The sequence below is a fragment of the Mustela lutreola genome, chromosome 5 (genome assembly GCF_030435805.1).
Source record: "Mustela lutreola isolate mMusLut2 chromosome 5, mMusLut2.pri, whole genome shotgun sequence".
NCBI lineage: Eukaryota > Metazoa > Chordata > Mammalia > Carnivora > Mustelidae > Mustela > Mustela lutreola.
Window position 1 is genome coordinate 73738633 of NC_081294.1, and position 18512 is coordinate 73757144.

At 51.2% G+C, this 18512-nt stretch overlaps 1 protein-coding gene across 5 annotated transcripts in view; it reads right to left on the minus strand.

The window, feature by feature from the left end:
- Positions 1–3682: 3682 nt before the first annotated feature.
- LOC131832064 (core histone macro-H2A.1) overlaps positions 3683–18512 on the minus strand; it is a 74118-nt gene continuing 59288 nt past the window's right edge. For all 5 annotated transcript variants that reach the window (XM_059174624.1, XM_059174625.1, XM_059174621.1 and 2 more), the window contains exons 7-9: positions 15192–15281; positions 12987–13161; positions 3683–4443 (exon numbers count right to left, since the gene is read on the minus strand). In XM_059174624.1, the coding sequence (XP_059030607.1) occupies positions 4278–4443; positions 12987–13161; positions 15192–15281 (431 nt within the window). In that variant the 3' untranslated portion in view covers positions 3683–4277. The remainder of the gene's footprint in view (positions 4444–12986; positions 13162–15191; positions 15282–18512) is intronic.

Consider the following 18512-nt stretch of genomic DNA (forward strand, 5'->3'; position numbering starts at 1 on the left):
AAGGCCGTGATCACCAAGACAGCATGGTACTGGCACAAAAACAGACACATAGATCAATGGAACAGAGTAGAGAGCCCAGATATGGCCCCTCAACTCTGTGGTAAACTAACCTTCGACAAAGCAGGAAAGAATGTTCAATGGGGAAAAAAAAAATCTCTTCAATATATGGTGCTTGGAAAATTGGACAGCTATATACAGAAGAATGAAATTCGACCATTCTCTTACACCATACACAAAGATAAACTCTAAATGGATGCAAGACCTCAGTGTGAGACAGGAATCCATCAATGTCCTACAGAATATTGGCAGTAACCTCTTCAACATCGGCCACAGCAACTTTTTTCAAGACATGTCTCCAAAAGCAAGTGAAACAAAATCAAAATGAATTTTTGGGACTTCATCAAGATAAAAAGCTTTTGCACAGCAAAGGAGACAGTCAATAAAACAAAGAGGCAACCCACAGAATGGGAGAAGATACTCACAAATGACCCTATGGATAAAGGGCTGGTATCTAAGATCCATAAAGAACTCCTCAAACTCAACACTCAAAAAACAAATAATCCAGTCAAAGAAGGGGCAGAAGACATGAGCAGATACTTCTCCAAAGACACACGAATGGCTAACAGACAATGAAAAAATGTTCAACATCACTAGCCATCAGAGCAATTCAAATCAAAACCACACTGAGATACCACCTTACAGCAGTTAGAATGGCCAAAATTGACAAGGCAGGAAATGGCAGGTGTTGGAGAGGATGTAGAGAAAGAGAAACCCTCTTATACTGTTGGTGGGAATGCGAGCTGGTGTAGCCCCTCTGGAAGACAGCACGGAGGTTCCTCAGGAAGTTAAAAATAGAGCTACCCTACGAGCCGGCAATTGCACTACTGGGTATTTACCCTGAAGGTACAGATGTAGTAAAAAGAAGGGGCATGTGCACCCCAATATTCATAGCAACAATGTCCGTAATAGTCAAACTGTAGAAGGAGCTGAGATGCCCTTCAACAGATGAATGGATAAAGAAGATGTGGTCCATATATACAATGGAGTATTATGCCTCCCAAGGATGAATACCCAACTTTTATATCAACATGGACAGGACTGGAGAACCTTATGCTGAGTGAAATAAATCAAGCAGAGAGAGTCGATTATCATATGGTTTCACTTACCTGTGGAACATACAGAATAGCATGGAGGATATTAGGAGAAGGAGGGAAAAAATGAAGGAGGGGAAATCAGAGAGTGAGAGGAACCATGAGAGACTCTGGACTCCGGGAATCCAACTGAGGATTTGGGGAAGGGGGTATTAGGGAGGGTGCATATTGCGTGGAGCACTGGGTGTTGTCTGCAAACAATGCATCACAAAACACGACATCAAAAACTGAGGTACTGTATGGTGACTAACATAACATAATGAAGGAAGAGAAGGGGGAGGGAGGAAGCAAGAAAAAGGAAAGAAAGAGAGAAAGGGAGGAAGGAGAGAAAGAAGAAAGGAAGAAAGGGAGAAAGAAAAAAGAGAAGAGAAGAGAAAAGAAATGAAATACCATCAGAGCAACCCGGATTCTCTCTAGTTGCTGATTATTACAGTGAGTCCTGGATGGCAGTGTTCGGCATCTTTGCATTTGAATCTGGTTGTGCCTTACAAGCAGTGTGATCATTGGCAGGTTCCGTAACTCCTCCCAGCCTCAGTGTTCTTAGCTGCAAAATGGCTCTGATAACAGACACTGCCCACAGAACTATCCCTAGGACAGAAAGGAATGATGCCCACATGGGCCTCAAGACGGCGCGTGGCACACGGTGAAGGACTGCTCTTTCCAGCTCCCGTTAGCCCTGCTTATTTCTCGTGCCGCTGCGCGCCGCGGGCTCTCCCTGCAGCAGTGACGCTCTTGGGTGAATGGCTGCAGTCAGGCCTGTCCACGCACTCTCATCAAGAAGTGGGAAATCTAGACTCGGTAGAGATCTTGGGGAAGAAAGGTAAAGGTGTTTTTTTTTTTTTTTAAAGATTTTTTATTTTTATTTATTTATTTGAGAGAGAGACAGTGAGAGAGAGCATGAGCGAGGAGAAGGTCAGAGAGAGAAGCAGACTCCCCGTGGAGCTGGGAGCCCGATGCGGGACTCGATCCCGGGACTCCAGGATCATGACCTGAGCCCAAGGCAGTCGTCCAACCAACTGAGCCACCCAGGTGTCCCGAGGTAAAAGTTTTAATAACACCTTACTTTTAGGAGAAACTTGGGAAAAAATCATCTTTCAGGTTTTCATTAGCGGTAGTGTCTTTTCACTGAAAAGCGTGGTTCTGTGATGGCTCAGAAAGTCTATTTTGATTTCATTAGGCACAGTTTGGAAAGGAAAAATGGTCCTTTACCTCCGTCCATTATATGCGGTGTGCTGCATATTTTCTCTTGGTTAAAGTCTGTTTTAGAAGCAGGCACGTCTTTTTAAAGAGAAACAGTCTTCTGCATTGTAGGCAAATTTAGATAAAGGCAAACTTACCTTTAGAAGGAAATAGTGTCTGTGTTTTGCTGACCGAATTTAGGTAAAGTGTAGCTACTTTGGTCCAGCTGGGATCTAACTACAGCTGACCCTTGAACAAGATGGGCTTGAAGTGTGTGGGTCTAACTTAGGCAAAAAAAAATTTTTTTTTGATAAATGCAGTACAGTACTATAAATGTGGTTTCTCTTCCCTATTTTTTTTTTAAGATTTTATTTATTTATTTGACAGACAGAGATCACAGGCAGGCAGAGAGAGAGGAGGAAGCAGGCTCCCTGCCGAGCATAGAGCCCAATGCGGGGCTCGATCCCAGGATCCTGGGATCATGACCTGAGCCGAAGGCAGAGGCTTTAACCCACTGAGCCACCCAGGCGCCCCCCCTATTTTTCTACTAACATTTTTTTCTCCTGCTTTCTATATTGTAGCAATACAGTAGATACTACATATACAGTATACACTCATCGGCTCTGTTATCAGCAAGGCTTCTAGCCGACGGGAGGCTACTGGTAGGTAAGTCTGGGGGAACTCATAAATATGTGGATTTTTGACTGTATGGGGGTTGGTGTCCCTGACCCCCATGTTGTTCAAGGATCAGCTGTCACCTGTATCACTAAACGATAACCCATGACCTTGAGAAAGCGTTACAAGGTGGCAGCACATCTTGGGGACCTTGGTGGTGGCACCTTTCCCTTAGAAGGTCCTCAACAGCAGGTCCAACACAGCCCCAGCAGAAGGCTTGAGGCAGCTCTATTTGGCAAGTGGCCCAGGGACACTGGGCCCATCCATGAGCTGGGGAGACCATCCATGGGGGGCGGGGGGGTGGGGGGGCAGATGGCAGGAGAAAGCCGGGCTTAGAGTTTAAAGACCTGACTCGAACACTAGTGCCATGGCTGTCCGCATGGCGTTCAGTATATCTGTTTCCTTATCCATGAACTGGGGACAATACCCCTCCCCAGGTATCACAAGGCTGGAAGGAGAGACTTCACAGGAGCTCCCCCTCCAGCCATCGGGGACTGAAGATGCCCGTGTCTGGGCAGTAGTGGCCTGTGGTGCTTCGGTGGAGGCAGGGGGAGGGGGGAGAATTAGAGAGGTGGGAGGGGGGGGAGCAGCTGCCTCGCGCTAGCCCCCCATCCTGTGATGAGAGGAGCCCACTTAGGGCTCAGGGGCACAGTAACTTGAAACAAGCCAGTCAAAACAGCAGTTTAACATTTTACTAAATCAATTCACACAAATTCCAAATTGCAAATATAATTAAGGACAACAGATTCTGTTCTGCCTTTGAAATCTTTCATTTTCAAATCCATCATTAAGACAAAAAGTAAACAAAAATTAAGTCGGCTGCAAATTCATGATTTTTCTTCTTGAGGAAAAAAAAAGGAACATTATTGTAAAAAGAACGCCACTGGGTGTACAATAAAGCACCACGACACACGGTTACAAAACAGGCTTCCTGGATTCGGCCACAGATAGAAGACACTGCTCTCCCCGCTGCTCTGCGTCAAGCAGGATTTCATTAAAATAAAACTATAAAATCTCCTAGGTTACACTAAAGTCAGACACGGTCTGGAACACAGTGCTTAACAACAGTAATGCCAACTATCAGTGCTAACGTAAAAACATTTTAGAAGGTCAAAAACAATTAAACTGGAAACCAAAACCTTATTTTCCCTAGATGAGCAAAATTGGAAATTAAAGGGTCCCGCCTTCCAACAGGAGTGATGGGGAGTTTTCGTTCTTTCTTTCAGATTGGAGGCAGGGGAACGGCTTGGGCTGGCTCTGTTGCTCCTCAGCCTAGTTGGCGTCCAGCTTGGCCATTTCCTGTACGTAGATGCCTATACTCTCGCTGTCAAAAAGCACGAAATACACCGTCTTGATGGAAGAGGACATTGTTGATACGAAGTAGCTGGAGATGGCCTTCAGGATCAGCTGAGCTGCTGTCTGCTTTGGAAAACCATTCCTGCAGGAGAGAAAAGCGCTCAGCAACCAGAAAGATGATGACTGCCATGGCTCTGCCTCATGCTCCCTCCCTCCCAGAGGCCCCTGAGGCCGAGGCCATGTGCCCTGCTTTGCCTCCTGTTGCCTTAATGCCCCTGGCAGAGACAGAGGGCTGTGGGATCCTGTGGCTGCTCGTACACAGGCCTGAGAAAGGCCCATGCCTGCCACACCCCGGAGCGACAAGTGTGCAGAGAACTGTGACCTTCAGGAGGATGTCCCATGTGCCCTCAGAAGGGACACACCAGGCTTTCTGAGAGCAACCAGCTGATGGGCAGGATCTGCGTGTGAGGCATTAAGTCTCCCAAGGGTAGGTCGAGCTCCTGTTTCTCCTCGCAGCATCACTGTGACTAGCATGGGGCCTGGCGCATAGCTGTGGGTCACAGTCCGTGGGACAGTGGGACGCTGGAGCTTCTCTGGGGTGGGGGTGTGTGTGTGGGGGGGGGACTGTTCTTCATGCCCACAGGCAGAAGGACTCCATCCCTCACATGGGCCTGAGACCTCACAGTGCCAGGGCTACTGGCCCGGAATGCCTCCCAGGACACACCAGCTCATACCACCCAAAGGCCAAGGCCCAGGGGAGCTGCGGGTGCAGGGAACAACTCCTGGCCCAGGAGGCCTCTGCATCTTGAGGGGCAGCATCCAAGTCTCCAAGCCAAATGGCTGTGAATTCACACCTATTTCCGCTTGTGACGAATGCCCAGTGGCAACTGCAGGGATAGGTGTGCAGAATTCTCAAGAATTGCAAATGAGGTCTAAAAAGACTGACACCACTTGCTCCAAGAGTGCCTTAGGCTGTTTCTGGTCAACTCTGCAGGCACAGGACCCAGGTGACCCGGGACAGCAGCAGGAACGGAGCAGCTTGCCGAGTCTGGCAGAAATCATGCAGGCTTTGGAGCCGGGGGCCCTGGGCCCAGATCCTCAGCAAAGAGTACTTGGGGTGAGTCTGGGGCCCATTTTCATGGGATTTCTTTGTTCTTTAGCAGGTCTACAACCTTCAAACGCCCCTGAGTGTGGGCACTGTTGGTAGCCTGAGTGCTGGGCCGGCCTGCCAGCTCTGGCTGCACTTCTTCAGATGAGGAACCTGCTGCCAGGTAAGAAGTTCTCTACTGCATAAGGTACGGGATCTCTTGTAGTACTCTGAGCCTTCCTCACTCAGTGTCTGGGAGTTCTGAACCACCTTAGGACCCCGAGCAGCTCAGAGCTACTGGTGAAAATCACTCTGGTGACCCACTTTGCATCAAACAGGGCTTTGCCCAGCTTTGAAGATGAATCCCCAGTAACTTCTAGATGCTTCACAATGAAGCTTGTTCTTAGCAGAGAAGGGCTGTCACCCAGGGCACGTTCCCAGCCTGTGCAGAGTGGCCTTTCGTGGTAGTGGGGTGTGAGCAATCCCTCACAGCAGGGCCCCCCTTCCTCAGCCCCACGACGCGCCCACAGGAGAGCCCGCACATGCCATCCTGCCTGCGAGGCTGAGGGAAGAGCGGCACAGGCGTGCCAGCCAGGGTGGTGCTGTCAGGCCCAGGTTGCTCTGGAGCTGACCCCGGTGCTTGGTCTACCAGCACAGGAGGAAGGGCGACCAGCAGGTGGGCGGGGATGGAGGGTGGTGGAGACCATGCGGAATGAAGGGTTTTGCTGGGAGTGGGGACAACTGGGACCCCCATGGCAGGTCATTCCCCTGCCACCCGTCATCCCCTCTCAGATCTGCAGACTCATCTGGGGAGGGAGCTGTTCTCGCACCTGACAGGCCCTGACAGTTGAGTTTTTGCAGCATAGGTTGTCCCCAACAAGGCACATGTTGGCAAGTGCTTGAGGACCTAAACTTAAGCTTCCGTTTGAGGGAGGGGGTGCTGGGGGCAGGCGTCTGCAGTGAGGACATTCCCAGGGTCCTGTGTTGACATGAGTGTTGGGGCAAGTCCACCTCGCACCTGCTGGGGGTGCATGACTGCTTACGGGCTGCCCTTCACCTGGTCCTGCCGGCTTTTGTGCAGATACAGGGTCATGGGGTCACTGGAATAAGGGGTTACCCTTCTGAGTATCTCCCAAAGAGCAAATATTTATTTTCCTGTTGTAAATTCAGCTGCTGCACAAAGGGGATGCCAAATGACAGCCCCTCCGTTCATCCCTGGTGAGAAAAGCCTGAGGCAGCGGCAGCCTGCGGCCGGTTCTGCAGGAGTGGGGAGTTCGAGGAAGCTGCGGCAGCAGCACAGGGAGGAGCCGGGCTCCAGCCAGGGGAACGCTGAGGGCTGCTGGACCATGCAGAGCTTCGTGTGTGGACATGGCTGGTGGGGGTGAACAGGGCCATGAGGAGTTGATCTCAGCCCTGGAAGTCTGGCTCCCCACAGCGAGGGCTCCCTTCTGTCTCTGCATCACAGCCGCAGGGGATGCTGGGCTCCAGTGAGGATCTGTAGAATGTCCCTGCAGTCTGCTGAGGGGCTGGATGGCTGCAGCCGCTCTCCTCTCGCGCTGGCCCAGCCTGCTGGCCCGGGGGCACAGTTCTGTCGGCTGCCCTCACCCACACTGTGGCTGCTGTGTCCGAGCTGGGTGACAGATGGGGCCGTGCAGATACTCTGGCTCCTCGGCTCTTGCTGACCAAAAGCACGTCTGTCACTCCTGCCAGACTCCCGCCCTTTCCCCTTTCAGACACAGGCCTTCTCCTCTAGCTTTCCATCCCCTTCCTCTCTAGACTCCTGAGAAGGGCTGTGTGACGGTCAGTGAGGGAACATTCTTTTTCGTCCCCCTGTATCAACCGTTCTCCATTTTTGCCGGTCTCAGCATCGCAATGGGCTTGTCCACACGCAGGGTGCTGGGCTCCCCCTGGCGAGTTCGACTCAGCAGGTCCAGGGAACGCGTTCTCCTCCTGTAGCCTGCATAGGCATTTTAATCTGAGCTCACATGGTGGGCCCCATGGTGAAGATCCTCTAAGTGGGGGAGAAAGGGGGGGGGGGGTCCAAGTTGTCAGGCTTGGCAGGCCCTACAGCTAACAGAACAGGGGCTGCTGTCCACTCTGAAGCTCACTGCTGGGTACGGGGGAATCGCAGTTGTTTCCAGAAACACCTCCCATTGACAAGCCTGTCTCTGTCGCAGGCAGCCACAGCCTCTAGAAGGACGCTAGCCACAGGACTGCTGCTGCTCCAGACTGCACAGGGCACTGGTAAGAGCTTTCCTTATGTTCTCATAAGGTGGTGAGAACTTAAGGACTTTATGCGCGGTGGCTTTGCAGAGCCACAGTTCAAAGTATTTGTGGCAAAACAGAATGTCAAAGTGGGTGCTCCCACAGGACCGCCATAGGTGCCAGATCCTGTGCCCACACGTTGGGGGCAGCTGTGGCACATGCAGTGGCCCCCCACTCTTCTGGGCCGAGCAGCTGCCCAGGGTGTGAGTCCAGGCCCTGCCCCCGGAGCTCGCTGACCATCCAGGGCAGTGGGCTGGGGCATCCATGCACCTGCTGGCCCAGGAGTCTGGGAGTGGTGAGCAAGAACCACGCAGGAGATCCTCTTTCACTCCCCGTATCTAACCAGCGGGAAGTCTTGCAGGGGCTTCAGGAAGGCTCATGGTATGGGAAGCTGCCTTCCCCCCAGGCCCCGCAACAGTGCTGGTCTCCGCACCTTCCTGGGCTGATGGGGCAGCCTTAGGCCCTCAGAAAGCTGCTGGCAGGTCTGCGATGCCTAGTCATTCTAGAGAGAGGAGGGGCCGCTGACACGCACAGTGTGGTAGGGGCCAGCTTCAGGAGACCAACAGCCTGTGGGGTCTTGTTCCTCTCCTGGCTTCCTGGCTGCTTGTGTTCCCTACTGGTTGTTTTTCTGTAATAGCCCTCCCAGCCTGGCCAAACCTTTGGCCTCCTCCCCAGCTCTGGCCTGTTGCCCCTGTTGACAATCACTTTATCTGTCTTCTGGAAAAGACCAGAGACCATCCCCCTCACCCCAAGATACAGCAGAACAAGAGGGGGTTGGGGCTTCTGTTCTGGTGTCAGATTGGGGTGTGAATCCCAGCTGCCCTGGGGCATTAACCTCTCCAAGCATTGTGGGTACTTGGGTGCCAGCTGGTGATGCCCGGGGTGCTACTGCTCCCCACAGGCAGCTGTAGCCTCCGGGCACCACTCGAGCCCTATGGGGCCTGTTAGGGGCTGCGAGTCCAGCAAGGTCCTTAAGTTACTCTGCAGCCAGTGCTTTCGACCTGGAGCAGACTAAGGAGACGGCTGAGCTTCCCCTGAAGTCATTCCGATTGTCTCGGACAGCCCTTCCCAGGGTCCTGGGCATCAGCTTCCCTAGACTGGGGCAAGTGGACCACAGGGGCTGCTGTGATCTGGCACCCTTTGGGCCAGCCTGGTCAGGGATGGAGGGGGCTCCGTACTGGTTGTCTTTCCATCCCACCTGGATGGCAGGGGTTCTGGGCTCACCAGGGCCACATCAGAGAAGAGGGTTTATTTCTCCAGCACTGCTGAGCCCCCACCTTTGATGGGGGATCGCCAAGCATCCCTGTTATTGGGAAGCTCCCTTGTGGGGCTGGCAGGCATACAGGAGGGATTCTAGGCCAGGAGCAGTGTTGAGCAGGTTGATCAGGGACGCTGGAGACTCTTGTGCAGAGAGGCTGTGTCCTGGGAGATGGAAAAGTCCAGGCCAACTTTCTGGAGGAGACCGTCTGGGAGCTTGCCTTGGAAGGCAGGGTAGGATCAAAGGTGGATTCTAGTTGGATTCTGTGCTGGACCAGTCCACCCGTCTATCTTGGCAGTCTAGAAGAGGGTAGGGCTGGATGGCACGGAAGGTTTGGTGATGCTGGGAAAGTGTGTGTGCCCACGTGTGGTCACTCTGCTGCCAGGATTAGGTCTCCTGCACCCTGTGCTACTGGGTCTTTCTAGGCATGGAGATGGGCCAGGGAGCATAGCCAGCCTGCTGTGGCCTGTTACTTCTCTCTCTCCAGGGTATTTTTGCTTGAGGCTACTAAGTAATTCTCCCCATTTGGTTTGGTTCTGTCCTATTGATCTTCTAAGGTTGGTGGTTCCCAGGGTGGAAGGAGACTGATGTGTAGGCCCAGGCAGGTCAGGGAATTCCAAAGTGGGGTTTCCAAAGTTCCCTAAAATCCAATCCTGTAGAGAGTGCTCAAGCAGTGGGACAATCATCTGCTGACCAACTGGAACAGAAGGAAGGGGTTCCATGTGCCTCATTTCAGCAGCACTGATGCAAAGAACTTCCCCTCAAATTCTGGCTCTACCCAGTCTAAGCTGTGGCACCTCAGGTACGTGTGTTAACCCCTCTCAGCTTCTGTTTTTTTCATTTGGTTTTGTTTGTATGGACTTAATGCCAGTGCTCACTGGGTTGGGTTGTGGGGAGATAATGTAGATCAGGAGTTTTGCACAGGGCCTGGGACTCAAGCAATGCCCATAAGTGGGAGCTTGAGAAAAACAAACTGGTGGTTCTTTTAAGCTCATAAACCTAAGCAGAGTTTAATCAAGGCCCCAAAGTATCTCTTCTCTTTATACTATGCCCCCCAGAGATGGGTCACCCTCAAATGTCCAACAGAGTTGGGGTATCCATAAATACTGTGACCGCAGTGCCCAGGGACCGGATGTCCAGAGGCCAGAGGTGGTGACTCTGAGGCCAGCCATGGCCTCCAGTGGGCTCAACTGCTTGGCAGTGGGGCCAGCGGGCTGAGGGTGGGCATTCACGGCTTCAGTCATCCTGCGCAGGCTGAGAGAAAGGGCTCCTGCTGCTCTTTACCAATGTATTTACATTTCTATACTGTGGGGGTTTTTAAATGTGTCTTTCTTTTTTTAATTTTTTAAATTTATTTTCAGCGTAACAGTATTGTTTTTGCACCACACCCAGTGCTCCATGCATTCTGTGCCCTCTCCAATACCCACCACCTGGTTCCCCCAACCTCCCACCCCCTGCCTCTTGAAACCCCTCAGATTATTTTTCAGAGTCCATAGTCTCTCATGGTTCACCTCCCCTTCCAATTTCCCTCAACTTCCTTCTCCTCTGTAACTCCCCATGTCCTCCATGCTATTTGTTATGCTCCATAAATAAGTGAAAACCATATGATAATTGACTCTCTCTGCTTGACTTATTTCACTCAGCATAATCTCTTCCAGTCCCATCCATGTTGCTACAAAAGTTGGGTATTCATCCTTTCTGATGGAGGCATAATACTCCATAGTGTATATGGACCACATCTTCCTTATCTATTCGTCCGTTGAAGGGCATCTTGGTTCTTTCCACAGTTTGGCAACCATGGCCATTACTGCTATAAACATTGGGGTACAGATGGCTCTTCTTTTCACTACATCTGTATCTTTGGGGTAAATACCCAGTAGTACAATTGCAGGGTCATAGGGAAGCTCTATTTTTAATTTCTTGAGGAATCTCCACACTGTTCTCCAAAGTGGCTGCACCAACTTGCATTCCCACCAACAGTGGAAGAGGGTTCCCCTTTCTCCACATCTCCTCCAACACATGTTGTTTCCTGTCTTACTAATTTTGGCCATTCTAACTGGTATAAGGTGGTATCTCAGTGTGGTTTTAATTGGAATTTCCCTGATGGCTACTGAAGATGAACATTTTTTCATGTGTCTGATAGCCATTTGTATGTCTTCATTGGAGAAGTGTCTATTCTTATCTTCTGCCCATTTTTTGATATGATTGTGTGTTGAGTTTGAGGAGTTCTTTATAGATCCTGGATATCAACCTTTTGTCTGTACTGTCATTTGCAAATATCTTCTCCCATTCCATGGGTTGCCTCTTTTTTGTTGTTGTTGACTGTTTCCTTTGCTGTGCAGAAGCTTTTGATTTTGATGAAGGAGACAAAAGCGAAAATGAACTTTTGGGACTTCATCAAAATCAAAAGCTTCTGCATTTCTATACTGTTTTAATTCTGCCATGATTTTTCTGCCAGACTGTGAATGCCAAAAACAAAGTGTTTTATTTCCCTTCCTGAAACCCACGATTTATGGGCCGGCTCTGGTGTAATCCCAGTCTCTGTTCAGGAAAGAGAGGGCTGCCATCTACGCGGCTCCGTGGGGCCAGGGGCTGCACACGTGTTCACCTTGGGCATTCTGCCCTCTTGAAAGCTTTCAATTGATTATTTTTAAAAATTTTTTACTCTGTGAAAATTGTAGAGAATTATTTTAGGCTTCAATTAAAAGTTCCCAATACCCACATGAAAGAACATGAAATCACTGCCTCCAATAAAGGCTCCTATTGCTGCTTTCTTCGGAAGCACCTTTCATCAGTGGAGATCCAAGTGCATCTGAAGCACTAATTGAGCCTCGGAGCGGTCTGTGAGGAAAGGCCGTCCCCAGAGCCCCCTCCCTGATAAGGCAGGCCAGAGAGGTTAACTCATTCAGCAAAGGTCCCACAGTGGCACAGTGCCCAAGAACAGACCATTTGTCAGAGGGAGACACAGGGGGTCCCAGTCTGAGAACACAGGAAGCCTGTCCCAGGCTAGCAAGCTCTGTCACTGGTGGTGTGGGACCCTGGTGAGGAGAGTGCCATTACAAGGCCTGCCCAAGGTGGAAACAGCAAACTGCTCTCTCTGTCCTCCTCGTGGGTTGGGAAGAGGAGTGCTCTGAAATGAGGAGCTTCCTAGAAAAGCGAGGAAGGAGTCTGAGGAGCAATAATCAGGCTCTCCCAGCGCAGCCTGTGGGGCTCAGGGAAGTCAGCGTGGTGTCGTCACACAGTCCTGCCTTCCTGGGGCACTCGGAGGAGCTGATGGCAGACACCCAGGTAGCTGCACAGTCTGGATGGGATGCCCTAGGTGCAGCCATGGCCAAGACAGAGCCCGAGGTTGGGGTCTCTGTTGGGCCCAAGATGTCCACACTTCAGCCTCTGCAGGCCCGTTTCCCTTGGCTTCGGTGCCCAATCCAGACTGTGAGCCTTCCAGGACGACCCCGTGACAGGCTCTGCAGCCTGCTGTTACATTCCCAAAGCCCTCTCCCTTCTCAGAGTGCCTCGGATGCTACTAGTGCACACAGCATCTGTCGGGGCTTGCTCAGGGCTGGGAGGTCGGCTGGGCCCAGCCCTGTTTCATGGTTACTTAAGTGCCCACTCTAGTGCACCCCTCCTGAGCTTGACAGCAAGACGGGGAGACAGAGGCAGAGTGCGCAGGTCTGGGGGAGGGGAAGGACGCTTGGGAAAAAAGGTGAGAGGCCGAGAATAGTGCAGTGGTGGGAGAGCACCCTCCACACAAGCATCCCAGCATTCATACCTGCCCTGTCCGCCCCACTCACTCCACACCTGGGCCTCTGTCCTGCACAGTTCACTGTCTCAGCACACCCTGAGCTCGCTTCCCATGCATCTACTGTGATACTGAAAATTTTCTGCTGGCCTCAGGCTTTCCAATTGCTGTTCACCATTGCTTCACGTTCATGTTATTCCCTTCAGATCTACTCAACACATCAGGTGGCCCGAGGACAGCCTCAGCAGACCTTGCACAAGCCAGAGTTCCATGAGGATGGGCCACATATGCAAATCAGCACATCCACTAACGACATCACAAGCCAAGTGTCCTTACCTGCCACTGCCAATAGATGGGAACGCGATGGACTTGAGCTTCTTATCATCGGCCAGGGCCAAGCAGTTCTTCACTGTCTTTTCCAGAAGTTCCTCACACTTGTCTGCACCCCAGACTGGACTGTTACAGTGGATCACAAACTTGGCCGGCAGGCCATGGCCTGCGCTGACAGCAGCTGGAGAGAACGAAACAGAAACAGTGAGGTCCATCCCTCTGCAAGGCTCACGGCACCTGATGCCCAACCTAGAGCCCTCTGGAGGCTGCTCCCCAACTAGACGTTTTAGGCGAGACATTGGGCCATGGCCCACCCTTGGAAAGTTGGCGTCAGTATCCATCACCACCAGGTATTTTAGCCAAGATGACAGCGAGCTCTCTCTGTACCCTCCCAGAGACAGAGCCTGGAGCACCTCACTCAACCGAGTATGTCAGCAGCCTCAAATGTGCCTTTTGGGGTCTCCAAGCCCCAGTCAGTCAGGGGACTCATGTACAGATAATGACATCGTAGCTAGATTGCCCCGGCACAGTTTAGGAAAAAAGCAACAGGAAAGCAGCTCTGGTCCATGAACCACTAAGCACCATGACAGACAGCTCTAGAGCTGCCTCTTTTCCCTCACTGACCCCCTCAATGTGGACAGAACTCAGCTCTTCTTCCACGATGCTATTTTCCAGTCCTGCAAGAGCCACTTTGTCTACCTCTCCATGTCCACACCACAGCCAGCTCTTGCCCTCAGGCTCTCCCCCTTGTCAGATCCAGAGAGCCTGGCCTCCAGTGTGTTCCCCACCCCAGCCAGGGTGGCATGTCAGCGCGGGGTCTCCCAGAGCAGGTTCTGCAACTCCCATTCCCCAAGACACACCACAGAGCCGGTAGTTCTGGGTCCACGGGTACAGTGAGTACTGCCTGCTCTCTTTCCGCACGGGAGCAAAGGGAGGCCTCCACATGCCGAGGGACAACCGTCCTCATGGCTGATACAACCTGTCACGGTAGGTTGTGACACTACTAGAGACCAGGAGAGCATGATGTGTGGGTGGAGTCTCACAGAGCAGTAGCAACAGCCCAGCAAAGTTACAGGTCTGCATCTGAGTCTTGGCTCTGCTCCCTGACTGACGGGAGAACTCTGGGAGGAAGTGCTGATCTCTGGCAATGAGAGACTGGGGTCTGTCCCTGGGAGAAGTCACAGCCACATGTCATGCGGGAAAAGACTGAAGAAAACATCCTTACAGGGATCACCTTTGGACAGTGGGGAAGGGCTGTGTTTTATACTACCTTTGTATGTTTCAAAGTGCCTTAAAACATCTTGTAAAATAGATGCTAATACCAAGAACAAAAGGAGTTATTAAAACAGACAGACATGTTGTTAGCCTTGCTAAATGTAGTGGGTTTGCCTCTGCTGTGTGTCAGGTGTACTAGCTGACCTGGGTGAGTGGTAGCACCAGGACTGCCCCTTGTCACAGCTCTACCCAAGGGTCACCCAAGGGAAGGACCTCCAGGCTGGTGCAGAGAAGGGCCAGGAAGGGACTGAGGAGAGGCCAGGAGCCCCTGGCTGGGTAGTTAATAATGCAAGCTCCTCCCTTGTCCCATATGGCATTTTGGTGGCAATACCTAGAAGGGCTTGGAAATGCCCTGTACCCTGATGCCATCCCCCTTTGACCACCTCACGCACCAGAATCCAGGCCAGCAGCAGGAAGAAGGACCTGATTCTAGCTCTTAGCAATCCTTCTCCCTACACCAGATTCCAAGTCATTTTCTTATCCCACCTTTTCTTAGAGGTGGGACTGGCAAATGGAGAATGTCTCTTGTCTTGCCCGTCAGAAACACAGATGGCTGAATGGAAAGGACTCATTTGCATGTCTCCCTCGCACTTCTGCAGATGGCTCAGCATCACTGTCGACAAGTCTCGACTCTTAGCTTTGCCAAACTCGGCTGCTCTAATTCCTTAAAATGTGAGGTCTAGGCATCAAACATTCAAGAGCTATTTTGAGCAATAAGGAAAAAAGTGGAAGGGCACATTGTACAACCCTTAAGCTCCTCCTGACAGTTTGCATGTGCTAAGCCCAAGTCATAAAGCTGACAGGTGTCCCTGTGCCTCCGGCTCGGAGACAGGTGCCTGTGGTCATGCACTTCTCAATTCCAAGACGCCTCAGAACCCTGTTCTCCTGATGTGGCATGAACCACACCCGGATAAGTAGGGCGCTTCCCCAGCTCACCTCCAGCAACTTCCAAAGGCCCGTTCTTTTTTCGGAGCTCCAGAACCGCTTCCACAAACTCCTTGCCACCCTTCTTCTCCAGCGTGTTTCCTAGACAAGGACAGGGTGAGGTCAGACAATCATCCTTGCATCTTGGGGCACAGACAGACACTCAGCATGTCAGGTGATTACAGACTTCAAATGATCTGACCAGCTAAATCTCCATATGGCTGCAAAACACGAACTAAGCCTTGGTGAGGTTATCAAAGTGACACTTGCAAAGGACCCACCACTGGCCAATTGCCCGAGTGGTCATTGCTGTCCCACATTTTGACTTGGAGTCAACGGAGATGGGCTGGAGATGGGAGGGACGTGGGACAAGCCTGTTGCTTGCAAGCATGCCTGTCCTACATGCTTTTCCTTGCTGTGAGAAACCAGATGGTGCTGGCTTTGGAGGCTCAGGCCTCCACTAGATTTTCCTGTCCCTGGGGAGAACCCCCAAATAGGGAGGCTATAGGGAAAGCATACCATGCTCCTATGAGGGAGCCAGGTCTGCCCTTGGCAGCAGGCCCAGAAGAAAGCATTCAGATTTGGTCACCTCTGGACCGGCATTATTACCATGCTTCGTTCCTATTTTGCAGCTTTAGCTTCATATGTGAATATAAAAAAAAAAAGAAAAAAGAAAAAAGAAAAAAAAAGAAAAGGAAAAAAAATGGCCTCAGACAGTATTTCCTTCATCACACTCATGACTCAGAATCACTTTAGGTAAAGGAAGGCAACATCAGAAGCAGAGCTTAAAGGCGAGCTTGTACCCCATGGAAGGTGACCGACTGTTCAGGGCCAGATTGCCAGGATTAAATCCAGTGGAGGTAGGCAGCCCCTCTTCTTGAGCTGGGGGTCCTGCTGAGCGTTCAGTTCCTGCTGCGAAGGCGGGTGCCCACATGAGATGGCCAGCGTCTACGTGGCCTGCAGCTTATAGGCCCACAGCATTCTGAACGAGTGACCACATCCTCCTCTCAGGTTTGGCCAGAATGGGGTCTCAGTCTTCCTTAAGCTCTGATTCGTCAGTTTTGCACATTTTAAAGTACTTTTCCTCACAAGAGGATGAAATACTCCCCTTAAGATTCACCGTTTATCTTGGAAAATTCTCAGTTGCACTTGGCACGCTGTGATACGTGTCACTCAGCACATCAGAGCACACCAGCCCAAATTCTCTTTGGATTCTTCACCCTCTCGTGACTAGGTCTGTTTATCTGAGACGGACCTGCCTCCCAGGCAGACTGGCCATGGAGGAGCGAACTAATCCCAGGAAGTATTGGGAAGGGAGAGCACGCAGCCTGGGCACCATCCCCCATCAGCACCGGGGCCAATGGCAGGCACTGACCAGCTGGCAGCAGGTCTGGGGGGTGTGAATGCATATGACCAGCAGGCCGTCACCACCCCACCCCGCCCAGAGCACTCTCAGATGTCCAGAAGAAGGGAGAGATTAGCATGTGGGATACTGGGGAGGGAGCCAGCATCCCACATTAGCTAAGATGATACCCTCACACCTGCGCTGGTCTTGGAAAGCAGTCACGGACACTTTAAATGGCAGAGGAATCAGGAAGGAAAATACATCCACTCCAAAGATTTCCATCCTCTGGCTGCGGCAGCTGCTGTGCATTTCTGACCAAGACCAGCATCACGGAAGGTGGAGCAACAGGCATGAGGGAGCAGGGTCGGGCCTCACAGTCCCATCCACCCTGCAGGAAGTGCAGGCTCTGAGGATACCCCCAGGGAAGTGAGGCCCAATTAGGGGGTCACTCAGAAGATCATGCAACAGAGAAAAAGGAATCTTTAAGTCTGAATCTGCTGGGTCCCAAACACTGCTGCCCACTGCACCTGGTCTGGCCTTCCCTGCTGACCTGTTCTCCAGCTCCAGGGAGGGAAAACAAAGCTGCTCCAAGCGGAGCTATGTTAGGTCTGCATTCTCTATCAGACATACTCTTTGGGGGAAAACTGAGAAATTTGGAAGGTAAAATAAAATCCGTACTATGTTCAAACTAACAACTCCTTTCTAAAGCATATAGTATTAAGAAAATGGGCTGATGTATTATTAAAGGTGCTGTATCTTAGGAAGAGCGTTTACTTTAAAATTTTTACTTGTAATTAAATCTGGCTTTAATTAGAAGTGAAACTTGCAAGTTAAAAATACACTCAATGCAATTCCCAAACTTAAAGATTGAAACCCTAGGTTGCAGGCATTCACCGCGGTCAGGACCGGACCCCTACACACACATAGGTATGCACATGTTCATGTAGACACACGTGTACTTTGTAACAAGAAACAGGCCCATTTCAAGTGTATTGTCAACACTCATCATGGAAGACTCTTGCTTTTTAGGCTCCACTTCAGGGTTAATCATAGTAAAGCAATTGGTTTCTTTGCCCCCAAGCATAAACATGTGTTACTCCCATGAGAACAAGAACATTATTTCATGCTCAGAAAGCAGGCATAAGTATCAGTGTTCAAAACAGCCTAAGCGAAAATTTAGGCTTGGACAAATGTCAGGCTAAGCCTGTGGTCTATTTCACTGTTAGAAAGAACTGTGATGGGTAAGAGTTAATCACGGGGCTAAGCATTCCTGCACTGGCATTCCTTCTTCCAGCAGTCTCGGGTCTCAGGAATTCACACCCAGGGAAGAAATGGAGCGACCGTGTCCTAGCTTCTGCTTTTCCCCTCTCACACATCAAAGTGGGAGCTGGTACCAATTGAGACCATGGATGAATCTGGTTTGTCATTATTTTTGGAAATGTCAAAGGTAGATGGGTTCAATACTAGTCTGGACTGGTTCACTAGAAACAGCACTGAGATGGGCTTTGGAAGACCTGGGTTCTGGCACAGTCGCTTGGGGTCCTCCTCAGCCAGTAAAGCTGTCTGGATCTGGTGAGGTGCCTGCCAGCTGTGACAGTGTTCATGAGTGATGTGCCACATGACCTTGGCTGAGCTCTGGGGGCCAGGTGACGGATAGGTCACCGAGGCTAACAGTGCCTCCCCTGCCCGTCTCAGTGGGCTGAGGGCAAGTACCTCACAGGGCAAAGTATTAGCACGGTCACGATTCCAAAGACACCAGTTGTGATCACGGTTCTGGCAGGATTAGGTTCCTTGCATGTTACCCCAGAACTGGCTCCTGCCCCCACCTCAAAGCCTCCAGCTGTACCTCTGGGCATCATGAATCTTGCTGACCACACAACTTCCACATCAAAGAAAGTCCCTTTCCCTTCTCCTTGGGACTGGGGGAGATACTTTTGCAGGGGAAGCTTGCTTATTTCCATCTCGTCCCAAGTCCTGGACGGCAGGGT